The following is a 14376-nucleotide window of genomic DNA, read 5'->3' as shown; positions in this document are numbered from 1 at the left end:
TACTCTGTGATTCTTGTAATTTTGTCAGGTCAATTAACTGGAGTTCAGTGCTAGAGAGAAAGGAAGTGTGGGCACTGCTGGCTTCATTAGATGTCAGCAGCGTAGGTGCATTTTGTAATAAAATCTGTATGGGATAATTTAGCCCATATTGTTAATGCCATAGCATGGAACTTAAAAAAGAAGACTTTGGAAGCAGGTCGGATTGGGCAAACAATGTGAAGTGCTAAAAGAAGGAAAAGAAAGTGATCTGTACAGAATATTGTTGGCAATAAATGCAGATCAATAAATTATTTAGCAAGTAATCATTGACTGACTATACCATGTGCCCAGCACAGGTACTGGTTGTCAATATGCATAGAGTATAACACATTGCCCTGTAAACAAGGTACATAAGGTCCAGTTTGACAGTCCTTGAACCTTTTTGCATACAGTACTGGAATAAATATTTTTTATAATAAATTGTGTGTAGGCTCTTTTCCTTCCGCTGGAGGGTTCCTGGCAGGGCAAGTTTTGTCTTGTTTCTCTTTGTGTCTTCAACATCTCACATGGCCCTGGCACAGAACAGATGTTCAAAAATGCTTGTGTAATGAATGATTGAAGATTCACTTTCTAAGATCGTGTAGGTGGGAATGAGCCTAGGAGATGAGAAAACAGGTTAGAATGTATTTGCTGGAGCCCTCATTAGAAGTAATGTTGCACTCCTGGCCAATGCATTAAATGAATGTATTTAAGAGACACTACAAAGCAAGACTCTACTTAGTGACTGATCAAATAAAAACGAGTTGCAGTAGTTCTAGAGTTTAAGTATCAAGAATTGTTATACAAACTGCAGTCAAAAGAAATAGCAGTTTTGTTGTGAAAGGTCCAAAGTTTCAGTTTTAGAGATGAGGAGGCTATTACAAAGTAGAAATGTCCAGTAGGCAGTCAGAGATTTATGACTAAAGTTGGGAGAGATGTCAGGGAGAGAAATAAATAAATTATTTGGGAGTGTTCAGTGATGAGATTATAATTGAAACCAAGAAAGTGTATAGTTTCTCTTAGTGTAGTTTCAGTTTCTGGTGCTGTTCAAACAGCGGGTTACCTAACCATTTGGGGGGGTGGGCATGCTGTACAAGAGATTCCAACAGTGTATCTGAAGATGAAATAGATGACGGTTAAAATCCTCTCAAGCCCTGAGAGTTTCTAAATCATCTCTTTTAGTTAGGGAAAAAAGACATGAGCTGGTGGAAAATAGGAACAAGACAGAGTCCTCTACAGCAGTTTCAGGCACTGACATAACAAATTGTTACATTGGACGGCTCAACAATCAAAGACTGGTACAGTAGAAGTATTCATTAATCGTGTAATTTGGACCACAAATGGATTTGGAGTTTGAGGAAGACATGATCTTCGTGTTCGGGAGTGGGCATATGAGATTTCGCATACGGTTTACTCATTTGGTTAAACAGATTCAGCCTATGCTGATAATAAGTGTTACCTACCTCCTGGTGTCAATTCACTCAGATCATCTTCTGTTTTTTTTCTGTTTTTGCAGAAGATAGATGAAGAGAATGAGGCAAACTTGCTAGCAGTCCTCACAGAGACACTGGACAGTCTCCCTGTGGATGAAGACGGATTGCCCTCATTTGATGCACTGACAGATGGAGACGTGACCACTGACAACGAGGCTAGTCCCTCCTCCATGCCTGAGGGCACCCCTCCGCCTCAGGAGGCAGAAGAGCCATCTCTAGTAAGAACCCTTCCTACTGTTTAGCAAGAATTGGAGTTGCCTCTGGCTACCCTCTGCATGGGTATGATGTAGTAACAATAAGGTTTGGATTTTTAATTTAGACTGATGCCAAAACAATCCCCAAGCACGCTCAGAGTTGCAAATTCTGTGTTTCTCGTTTAAAAGTGTTGATAATACAGGTCTTCATGTGGTCTTACTGCAGTTAGTTGGGGTTTTTTTTAACTATCTTTTGCTGTTTATGTGTATTTTTATTTATTTATTTATTTATTATTATTATTTTTTTTTTTTTTGAGACAGAGTGTTGCTTTGTTGCCCTGGCTAGAGTGAGTGCCGTGGCATCAGCCTAGCTCACAGCAACCTCAAACTCCTGGGCTTAAGCGATCCTACTGCCTCAGCCTCCCGAGTAGCTGGGACTACAGGCATGCGCCACCACGCCCGGCTAATTTTTTCTATATATATTTTTAGTTGTCCAGATAATTTCTTTCTATTTTTAGTAGAGACGGGGTCTCGCTCTTGCTCAGGCTGGTCTCGAACTCCTGACCTTGAGCGATCCACCTGCCTCGGCCTCCCAGAGTGCTAGGATTACAGGCGTGAGCCACCGCGCCCAGCCTATGTGTATTTTTATTTCTTAGTGTTATTTATGTTCATGATGAAAACTTAGAAAATGTAGACAACTAAAAATTTACTTGTGATTGCAAACAGCCTCTAATATAAAAATGATTGAAATTTCCTTTTGATTTAAGATATGTCATGAACATGTTGGTAAAATTTTAAATATATGCATAATATTTAATGGTTGCACAGTATTTTATCATCTGGCAATGTTCTAATTTTGTGATCACTTATGGTTGGATATTTAGGTTTTCCCTTCTATTTTTCACTATTATCAATTGTATAATAATTGACATTTTCATTTTTATTCTTATGCACACAGTTCTAGATATAGAATTGGTAGTGAAGGGGTATGCAATATTTTAAGAGTTTGGATACATATTTCCTGTAAAGATTGAAAAATAATAGCACATTTGCAACCTAAGTTACTTAAATGTATGGTAGGCAATGAAGACTGAATTTATTGGCAATGAAGACTTAATTTTCTTTTCAATGCAGTGCTTGACCAGAATTTCATTAGTTCTAAGACACAGTTTACCTTCTCTTCTATAATAGCCATTTGTCATTTGACATAAATTTGAATTAAGAGCACCCTGTGTAAATTATGGAATGCCATCTTCCAAATGCTAATACTGTGCTATGGCATGCCATTTAGAGATGGTTTCTCTAACATATCTAAGTTTTTAAATGTTAAAAGAATTCCATTCAAATATATGGAGAACCTACTTGTATTGCTTTGCATTTTGAGGTTTCTGATCTAGAGGAGAATATCTCATAAATAGTTGTTATTTATTCTCTACTTTCTCCATTTGTCAGTGTCATTGGCTTTGTTGTCTAGTACTCTGATTTCTGTACATTGATGCTAGATTGTTTCCATATACACAATTCATTGAATTGGGAGGAGTTGTTGACTCGGAGACACACTGTATGTCAGGACGGGGGTTCCTGAGGTTCCTCCAGACAAACGAAGAAACAGAGGTCAAGAGACAGTAAATGCTTTGCTACGTCAGAATCTACATCTCCTGATGTACCAGCCAGGACTCTATCTACTTACAAATCCCTTTTTTCTTTTCTAAAATCAGTGATAGCCGCTCTTTTATCCCAAACATTCTTTGAATCAGTAAATTTATATACTTGGCTATGAAACATGGTTCAAAGCGTCACAAAGTCTTTCATTTATTGTCACTTGATTTATTTGGGTTTTTGAAGGGAAAATGTATATCTATTCCCCACGCCCCACTCCCATCTTCATTTAGCAAGGCAGCTTTTGTCCCCTGTAGTGATCTAGAAATTGATTTAGGAAGTTCTTTTGCTTTATCAAAAGAAAATTAAGGAAAACAATATCTAGTCTAATTTATTAAGCAATCCCTTATGGTTGGATGTTTAGGTTTTTCCTTTTATTTTTAAGCATTATATATAATATAATATATAATGAATTATATAATATATAATTGACATGTTTGCATTTTTATTCTTATGCATACAATTCTAGAAATAGAGTTAGAAAAAAAGGAAATACTTTCATAGTTGGCAGTATAATGCCAAACTTTTTCATACTTTGTTAAAAATATGTTTCCTTTAGCACTATTGTGCTAAGGTGTGATATAATTAAAGAGTGATAGAATTAATTTTTATAATTATAATAAATTAATTTTAAGCTTAAAATTTCAATAATTTATTTTCATGCTTAAAAGATGCATAACTTTTCTTGCTTTTCCTCTCCCCTGGTAATGTTTCTAGCTTAAGAAGCTCTTGCTGGCACCGGCCAACACTCAGCTAAGTTATAATGAATGCAGCGGTCTCAGTACCCAGAACCATGCAAACCACAATCACAGGATCAGAACAAACGCTGCAGTTGTTAAGGTACAAATGTTAACTTTTTTAATGCAAGGGGGAAGTAACAAAGGGTTTTGCTTGGAGCTGTAAAACGAACAATAGGTTTATATGCGTTCATTCATCTAGGACCCTGCAGCTGCTTCATAATGGTGAATCAGATTATGAAATAGGGTTGCAAAAACAGCACTTGAGCTACTTTAAACTAGGCAGAGCTCATTTACGCATTGTCTTCGGATGTTTGGAATGGAAGTGCCCCTGTCTGTTACTTCTGGCCACTTTATTAATCCAAGTAGCAATTTGGGCTCCAATAAAATTTGCTGATAGGCTGGTATTAGCTGTGAGTGACTTTAAGATGCAGGATTACTGTTTTGCCAGCTGTCTAACCTGAGAAAGATTGCTTTTGGAATCACCGCAAAAGATCTATCTCTGCCATTAATTGGATGGAATGCTGGCAATGACATAATTCGGTTAGCAGGCCGTTTTAAACAATGTTTGTCTTGCCATTCACTGTGAGTGAAAACGGAGCGTTAAGGGGTACTTAAGAGAGTTGTGAGTACTGGGCTTCAGCACTCAGCAGCAAATTAAGGTTTAAACCAGCTTATTTTTTTTTTATTCACAGTAAAGGCGCTGTAGGGTCTTGTTAGTTACATGTTGCTGAGTAGGAACATTGAAATGTAGGAGAAATGAAATAAAAAGCTGCATAAATGTCATTTAGGAATTTTAAATGTAATTTTCTTCCCTTGTTCTGCAAACAATTATTCACAGCTCATAGATCTAGTACACTTAGACTGAACACTTCATTGAAAATCTCATCTCTTCAGAAAACCTATATCCATTCTGATAAGGTTCAGTTCACTAATTTTAGCTTTCTTTATGCCTTGTTTTTAAGACTGAGAATTCATGGAGCAATAAAGCGAAGAGCATTTGTCAACAGCAAAAGCCACAAAGACGTCCCTGCTCAGAGCTTCTCAAGTATCTGACCACAAACGATGACCCTCCTCACACCAAACCCACAGAGAACAGAAACAGCAGCAGAGACAAATGCATCTCCAAAAAGAAGTCCCACACACAATCGCAGTCGCAACATGTACAAGGTAGGCTGGGGACGGACACGAGCTGTTGGTGAGGGCGCCGGAGGCAAAGGAAGCAAACGCAAGGTCTGAGAATGCAGAAATTTCTAGCTTCCATCCCATTCGTGTCTCTCTGTGGAACGGGAATTCAGCATTTAATTACAGAGGGGGAAAAGGAATCCTTCCTTGGACACAGGTTGAACATATCCTATTCAGCTGATAGGCAGTCTAATTCACAATCACCAAAAGACACCTGAAATGTTAGCCAGGTGGGGAGGAATTGCAACATCACATGAGGTTTAGATGAATCTCTGAATTGCTGAGATAATTGAAGTTATGTGCAAGCTGAGCTAACCAATTCATTAAAGAGCTTTTATTTTTTTCTCCTTCAGTCATGGAAAAAATGAGGCATTGCTGATTTGCTGTATATACCTTAAGAAGTAGTAAATAGTATTTATGCAGCCTCTCCTGATTATTAAATGCATTCTTCTTCTTCATTTTTTTTTTTCAGACCACATGCTATGCTCACAGATTTTATTTTGTAAATAAGGATGTGGAAATTCCTGATTTTTTTTTCCTTTCTATTTAAAAAAATTGCCTAGATTAAGCTAAACATCTGGGTTGATTTTTATTATCCCCATATACTGCTAGAAGGCTGATGTTTCTGAGGCAGATCAGGTTGATTTGGGGAAAACCTCCCTCGGAAAAGATATAATTTTCTTTCTTTTTGGTTCCTCCTCCTCAAAATGTTGTAGTCTAAGAGGCCCGAAGAGAACTTGTTGAAAGTAGTTGTTGCTTTAAGACATGCCAGCTTCTGCTTTAACTCTACTGCCCACCCTGTAGTAAAAGTAGGCGAATTCTAAAGTAGCAGTTGTCAATATCCACCTCTTTTTTTTCCTGTTGTTTCCCTGACTCCCCCTTTAGCTGCAGATGGGTAGCCTCTGTCCCTGTTTGGAACCATGATTATTTCACATAGGTATGCTGTCATTGCTGCTGATTTTAATAAGTACTTTCTTTTCTAGTGTATTGAATTTCCCCTCCTCATCCCTATATCACCATTAGCCCAGAATTTTCGGGAACCTTCCTTTAATATTTTAAATTGGCTCTCAATTAGGTTTTTCCTGGTAGATATATCCACTTCACCGTCCATGACTTTCTGTCAGTTTGGGAAACTACATTTAGCAAAATGGACCCAATGCTCTTGCAGCTCTCTTTGCCCTGACTGGGTCTGCATCACAAGCACCGTGACAGTTTTTCCTAGAGCAGAACCGCTGTGCTGTGGGCCTAATCGGTGCTGAAGGCCGCAGGTTCAGGGAAGCCAGCTGGGCTCACTGTAGTGAGCGAGCGGAGGAATTCACTGGGCTGCTCTCCACCTCGTCCTGGTCATGCATTCATTTTCTAGAGCTGAATTTAGAGTCCCCAGCTCAATGAAACCCTGTAATCCGTGACCCCAGCCTGGTAGCACATGTTTTAAAGCTCTTTGGTGTTTTTTTTCTTTTTTTTTTCTTTCTTTTTTTAGTTGGTCCTTCCCTTCGATTTTGAGGGCTTTTCATTTTTTAAATCCACTTACCCGTAAATATTACTGTACACTTTTACAAATCATCACAGTTAAGAATTAAATAGGCCTCTCCAGGAAATGTTCTTTAGACAAGACCAGTTCTGTATGGATTTTTTAAAGGCATATATTTGTGGCAAGGCATAAAAGGGTTATCCTAGAACAAAGCCTGTTGACCAAAAAAAAAAAAAAAACCAAAAATTCTATAGTTACGCAAAGCCTAAAAGAAATGAAACATGGCTAGCTATTAATAACCAATAAATGCTGTGCTTCAGAGATTATTTAAATTATTATTCAAAATAAAAAAGATAAAATAGTAGAGAATATGTGAACAACTAGAAATGATAACTAAGGAAGGACCTACTGAAGTTACCTATCTTAATATATATTTTTTCTCATGGAACTTCATGTATGCACTCCATAACATTGCAGAGTCAGCTTCTTTGCAGTTCCTTAGGATGATTGTCTAGCCTTTGGCGTGTGTCGGTGTCCCATGTGGTCATTTATTCCCTCCTACATCCCAGAATACCATAATCTGCATGAAAAAGATGTATTCCTGCCCTCAAGGGTCCTACCAGTCTCTGGTCTACCAGACATCTGAACAGTGTAAATTAAACTCCCAGTAAACTAAATCAATAATCCTAGGAGCATTTGAGAGCCTGGGTTTATTCAGGTATTAGATTCTGCAGTGCAGTTTGGGGACTGTCCCCTTCATGTGGCTCTCTTGCTTCTGGTGCCAGTAAATGTGACTCTTGCCAATTTCTCTTCTTCCATTGCCTGTGGCTTTACCTGTACCCAGCTATCGGAATTTTGGAGGTCTTCCTTTGAGCATTTCAGATAGCCTACCCTACCTTCTGAAAACTGGAATTCCAGTGACTGATTTTCAATAAACATTTATCATGTGCATAGCACATAGTTTATGGCTGGTTATATTTTCTATAGAACCTATATGAATTATCCTAATTATTAAGTTGAGTGCCAGAAAAGTTGATAAAATTCTTTCATAAAGCTGTTCTTTTTGAAAGTCTCATTATATTGGACATACTCAAAAATTAATGTAAAATCGGCTCATTTATCTGTGTATATAAAAATCCAAAAATTAATGTAAAATCAGCTCATTTATCTGTGTATATAAAAATCCAATCAATCAATGTATCTAATTTGTAGAAGACATCATGAGCTTTATATTTCTGGATGTGCATTGGATAGATGGTGTACTATTCACTTGTTTAAAAACTAAATCTAAATCTACAAATTAAATATGCTAATACTATTTATCCAAGTAAAGTACCTAATTTCAGGCTAATTCGGACATAAATAGTTTTTTCACATTTCAAAGGACCTTAATTACTGGGGTTGATTAATTTAGTTTAAAGTCTGTTGAATGCAATTCCTTTTGATAATAGGAAAAAGGAAACAGAATCTTGGCCAAGTCTGTGAATAACTAGTTTTAGGGCCCTGGAAATATCTGTCATTCAGCATCTTTGGGTCTCAGTTTCTTCATCCATAAAATAAGAAACTTTTTTCTAAAGATCTGGGTTTCACCTCTATGATTTTCATTACATAAATGACTATGTATTGACCTCTTGCAAGTAGTATGTTAAGGAGAAAAAATTGACATAAACCTACATACGTATAAATGTATCTCTGTTTATAAGCATATATAAACGTAATACATGGATGCATATCCCAAGTACGTTTCTCATTATATTTTCCCCTCCTTCTGTTCAAAAAACAAGATTGCCATGGAGAAGCAATTGAAATTTTGGAGTGAGAAGATTCTTACTCCACCCTTCATTATTGGGAAATGCCTCCTCTAGGAGGTAAGATTTAGGAAAGCACAAAAAGAAATAGTGAGCTCTCTTTGCAAGTCTCTAGATCTCTCAACTAGTATACATGATATCTTACTTTAGTTGTCTATCAGATTTGGGGATCAGAACCCCTTTTAAGCCATCTGGGTCAATGCCCAGGATTTGCCATAATCTCTCAATTAATTTTCAGTGAGCGGAATGGTTATTGCTTGAGCTTTGGCCTCCTAGAAATAACCTATTCTCAGGGCTAGATATAAAATTATACATTTTAGGAGTAAAATCAACTGAATATTCATAACGTTCTGTCACCATGTAGTTACTCTGCTGTTTTCTTGTCTAAACAAACCGTGTACTGTATTCCAAATTAAAACAGAAAACATTATTTCTCTCTGATGGTATGATGCAAATTTTGTATCCTTAACAGAGAAGGTACATTTTAGGGAAAATTCTGTTTTTGTATGTGCTTTCAAACAATAGTTTGCTGATGCAAATGTTGTTTGGAATTTGTTTTAGCATAATGGACTGTTGTCTAACTTTGATCCAACATTCAGAGATTTCTGTAGTTTAGTCTTACAGTTTCCTGGTTGTGTCTCCAACTTGACTATAGTAGAAAGAAAATAAATCTAAAAAACTGTCAATATTTCATAATTAGTTTCTTTTTTTCCCTTTAGCCAAACCAACAACTTTATCTCTTCCTCTGACCCCAGAGTCACCAAAGTAAGTATTAAGAAATGTAACCATTTTCAGAAAGGGAAGGGGGTTCTAATACATTTGGCTACAGCAACTCCATTTCAGTTTGTTTTTATAAATGTGCCATATCTTCCAGTGACCCCAAGGGTTCCCCATTTGAGAACAAGACTATTGAACGAACCTTAAGTGTGGAACTCTCTGGAACTGCAGGTGAGCCTTACATTTCACTTGCAACTGTGTGTGTGTGTATGAAATATATATGAGATAATAGAGTGTATTCTCTATGTGATTAACGAACTTACCAAAGAGTACAAACAAAATTGGGTAAGAAGCTACCTGTAAATATTTTCAGTTGCTTATTTTTTAAAAAACTAAAAAAAATACTGAAGTGCTTTAAAAACTTGGACTAACTGAAGAGTTCCTAGGCAGACATCTGAGTTGGTTGTAAATGGTGCTTTTGCACTAAGTGCTTTAGGTTTAGGTACTTGAACCTACCAGAAAGTGAGTCTTAGGGTGTCTGAACAAGAAATTCCTTGGCTCTGGCCATGGACGATAAGGATAAAGGAACAGTAAGTTAAACAAGATGCTTTCAACCAGAACTATGGTGCCTACACGCATGGTGGTCATTGTTGCTAAGTTTAATTTCACACTTTGAGTTTGCTAAATTATCTCCTTATGAAAGGTCTCTTGCATGATTGCATGATTCGGTCAAGCAATAGCATGGTTAATTCCATGGGGTGTGTGTGTGTGTGTGTGTGTGTGTGTGTGTGTGTGTGTGTGTGTCTATGCAGACTCACACATATATACATATATATACAAATATATCTTTATATACATACACACATATATTCCTTATAAGCACATTTATAACATAATTTCTTAAATACATCATACACAATACCATTTCTTAAATAAATTATATCTTACATGATTAGAAGTAACTTTTGCATGTATGTATTATATGCAGAAGAAGCTTTCTTATCTGACTAGTGAGGCCCAGTAATTGGTGAGTTTCTTTAAAAAGTTGATTGGAACATATATAGTTTTGTCATTTTACTTTTGCTTAAAACATATTTAAAACATACATTTAAATTTTAGATTTTTGGTAAAGGAAAGACTTTTATTTTAAGCTTGAGTGTGCTAAGGATTGATCCATTCACCTTTCTTGTACAAACCACACTAATGATATATCATAGAACAGTGGTCCCCAACCTCTTTGGCACCAGAGGCCGGTTTCATGGAAGACAATTTTTCCACAGACCCAAGGTGGAGTATGGTTTTGGGGTCATTCAAGCACATTACATTTATTGTGCAGTCAAACCTCTCTGCTAATGATCATCTGTGTTTGCAGCCACTCCCCAGTGCTAGCATCACTGCCTCAGCTCCACCTCAGATCATCAGGCATTAGATTCTCATAAGGAGCTGCAACCTACATCCCTCGCATGCACAGTTTACAGTAGAGTTTGAGCTCCTATGAGAATCTAATGCCACCGCTGATCTAACAGGAGGTGGAGCTTATGCGGTGATGGGAGTGATGGGGAGACTATAAATACAGATGAAGCTTTGCTCGTTTGTGCACCGCTCACCTCCTGCTATGTGACCCAGTTCCCAACAGGCCACAAACGGGTACCAGTCCTCAGCCCAGTGGTTGGGGACCACAGTCATAGATGGTGTCCACTTTTTATTTCTTCCTCTTTGAAGGAAAAAAATAAAGACATTTGTATGGTAGTCTGAGTCCAAAGTCTAGATTTTTATGATTTTTTTCCAATGTTTTCCAGTGCCCACCCGTCCACAACTAATTTGACAGTACTTCTTTTAGCAAGATATCTTTATTGGGTTTTTACATAAAAATGATTTTCTATACTCATGTTTCATTCATTTACATGATATTTTACCATATTACATAATTTCAATCACCAGTACAAAGGACATTAACTCATTTGGGAAAATATACTACTGTGGCTCTTGGTAAAAGTCATCTGAAAGGAATCTATTAACTAGGATTGTTCAGAATGTTGTGGGCATTAGTTACTCTGTTTGGGAGAGGAATGAGAGCTTCCACTGTATATGCCAATACCAAGCTTTCCATTAAAGAAACACTTTATATTTTTCTCTGATTATAAACAATGTAAACTTACTCTAAAAGTTGTCAAAAATATTAACTAGAAAAAAAATTATTCATAGCTCTAAGAGATAAAAATATTCATAGCATTATTTTCTATGGATATTTTTATATATTTGCAATAATTTTTGTGTGTATATATTTTATTTTGCAGCTAATTTTTCAATTAACATTTTAATAAGGAGTTTTTGTATCATCACAAACCTTTTATTATTAGACTTTTAGAGTATTGTATAATATTAGTTTGAGTAGGCGTATCAAAATTTATTTAATCATATACTTATTGTTACATGTTTTGGTTGTTTTAAAGTGTTATTATTTTGAAATGGCACTGCAATGAAAATCTTTGTTCATAAATTTTCTAATCTTATTTTCTCAAAATAGAATCCTAATAGTTATTAATTCTGAAAATGAGGATATAAATGTCTTGGGGGTATCTGCTATATATATTACTACATTGCTTTCCAAAAGAGGTTTCTATTTATAATCCCGTTAGCACTGTATGGATATACTTACTTTATTACATCTTGGCTAGCATTGGGCATCTTTGCTTTTAAAGTGTTTTCTAATTTATGGACATGAACATATCTTTTAAATTGCATTTCTTCCATTAATAATATGGTATTATAAAGAAGCAATTATTTTTATTTTCTTCTTGGCAGAAGTTTGAACATTTCTTCGTATTGGTAGACACTTAGTTTTAAATAATTTAGTTATAATTTTTAAAGGTTAATAGCCTACTTTCTTGAAAGACAGTTAAAGATTTATAAAAACTACTTTTTAGTTAACAATAAGAATCCTTGAAATTGTATATAGTGGATTTATTTTGGTCAGCAAATCAGCATTATCTTCATAGTTTAAATCTTTTATTCTTGGTATTGTTGAAAGATTATTTGGTAATAGAACTCAATTTATCAACATATTTTTAATACTTGCTCTATGCTGGCAATATAGTAGGTTCTGGTGGTCCCAAGCAAGTGTAAGATATAGAGAATAATCTATGTAAAACATGGAACATAGTGCTTGCCCATGTAGGTGCTAAATAAATGTTCTTGTGTTTAAGATGTGGGTTTATAGTTTGTTGAGAAAACAACACATATTGATAAGTAGGATGAAAGGAAAATACTGTTTATGTAATATAATCTTTTACAACCTCTGGAGGTTGTAAAACTGGGGTAGCTTTTTAGTTTGTCGAGTGTAATGGTAATAACTGTGAAGATATAAATTGGAGAAGCTGAGGCAGAGCTAGATTGCATTAAGTAAGAAAATGGATTTAGAGCTATAGGAAACCAAGGAGATAAGGAGGAACTTGAAAGGTGCTGAAGGTGGCTGGAAGGTGAAGTTTGGAACCTGCTTGGAGGGTTGTGTAAGGAGGAGACGGGGAGATTTTTTTTTATAGAAATATTCTAGATTTGAAATGCTATCCAATGTATGCTGTCTATGATCTCCATCTCTTCAAAAAATCTTCAAAAAATTTGTTGCTTAGTAGTAGTTGGAGGATGTGACAAACACTGATTATACCTCTAGAGAATCACAAGGAGAGAAGTGGAGTTATCAAAAGAAAAATTGTAGCATGACTTTAACTTTAAATACAATGTGCAAAAGAATTAGAAAGGCATTTCAAGGACTCAAACATTAAGGCGATGCCATCACCCTAGTGAATGACAGGTGATCCATGCAAAGGAGTCTGGAGGAAATTGAGCTCTCTATAAGCTAAACCGACTTGGGGAGGCTTCAGGGGAAAAAAATATTTGGACCAGATTTTGAAGCATGGGGTGGAATGGAGAGAAGATATAGATGGAGCAGAAGCAAGGAAGCAGGAAATAAAAGAGATGCTCAGATGGCAATGTGTTTGACATGGCTAGTGAAATCAGTTAGGAACTACAAAATGAAACACACACTTTCCCTCCTTGATCTTTTGATTGCTAAGACTCTTTTCTATATTTGTGGTCTTTTCCTGGCTTCAGTTTCCTCAGTTTTGAAGTCATATTCGTAACTACCAAATGACATTACTGTCTGACTTGAAGGACTAAAATATAGGTTGAAATATAAAATTGCTAGTATTCAACCATTTTTGACATACAAAAAATGGAATTTCATGTGGTTCAATCTGAATTAAAACACTTTGTAAGAGGCAAAGCTCCAAATAAAAGTAGTGTATCATGATTTATTAAGAGCGGACAGCATAGCATAGTGAAAAGTTGTTCAAAACCTTGGCTTGGGTATTAGATAAACCCAAGTTCAAAGTCTAGATCTGCTCCCATCTAGTGTATGGCCTTGGTTTACTTGTATTTACTTAACTTCTGAAAGACTCAAAGTGTTCTTTTCCTTTTCTTTTCTTTTTTTTTTCTTTCTTTCTTTTTTTTTTTTTGAGACAAAGTCTCTCTCTGTTGTCTGGGCTAGAGTGCCAGGGCGTCAGCCTAGCTCACAGCAACCTCAAACTTCTGGGCTCAAGAGATCCTCCTGCCTCAGCCTGCTGAGTAGCTAAGACTACAGTACAGGCATGTGTCACCATGCCCAGCTAATTTTTTCTATTTTTAGTTGTCTGGCTATTTTCGTTCTTCTTTTAGTAGAGACAGGGTCTCGCTCTTGCTGAGGCTGGTCTCAAACTCCTGACCTCAATCAATCCTCCTGCCTCGGCCTCCCAGAGTGCTAGGATTACAGGCGTGAGCCACCCTGCCCGGCCAAAACTCAAGATTTTTGTGTATCAAATGAAGATGGTAACAGTACCTACCTACATCTCACTGGGTCACTGTGAGGATTAAATGAGATAAAACATGCCTGCTTATTATACGTGTTCAATAAATATTAGATATTTAATTCCTAAGTCTGATTTGACTTCATCTGCTGAGATCATTGTGTCTCTTTTCTCATCTTTTCAGCTTTTGGCTGTCTTCACCTCTTCCCTTTCTGTTGACCTTGCTGGTCTATCCTATTTGCCCCCCTCATCT

At 36.5% G+C, this 14376-nt stretch overlaps 1 protein-coding gene across 2 annotated transcripts in view; it reads left to right on the top strand.

The window, feature by feature from the left end:
* PPARGC1A (PPARG coactivator 1 alpha) overlaps positions 1 to 14376 on the top strand; it is a 108227-nt gene that overhangs the window by 65130 nt on the left and 28721 nt on the right. For both annotated transcript variants that reach the window (XM_045550460.1, XM_045550459.1), the window contains exons 3-7: positions 1535 to 1729; positions 4082 to 4204; positions 5067 to 5271; positions 9285 to 9330; positions 9440 to 9513. In XM_045550460.1, the coding sequence (XP_045406416.1) occupies positions 1535 to 1729; positions 4082 to 4204; positions 5067 to 5271; positions 9285 to 9330; positions 9440 to 9513 (643 nt within the window). The remainder of the gene's footprint in view (positions 1 to 1534; positions 1730 to 4081; positions 4205 to 5066; positions 5272 to 9284; positions 9331 to 9439; positions 9514 to 14376) is intronic.

Source organism: Lemur catta, chromosome 4 (genome assembly GCF_020740605.2).
Source record: "Lemur catta isolate mLemCat1 chromosome 4, mLemCat1.pri, whole genome shotgun sequence".
In the NCBI taxonomy this organism is placed as follows: Eukaryota; Metazoa; Chordata; class Mammalia; order Primates; family Lemuridae; genus Lemur; species Lemur catta.
This window is presented reverse-complemented; position numbering and strand designations above follow the sequence as displayed.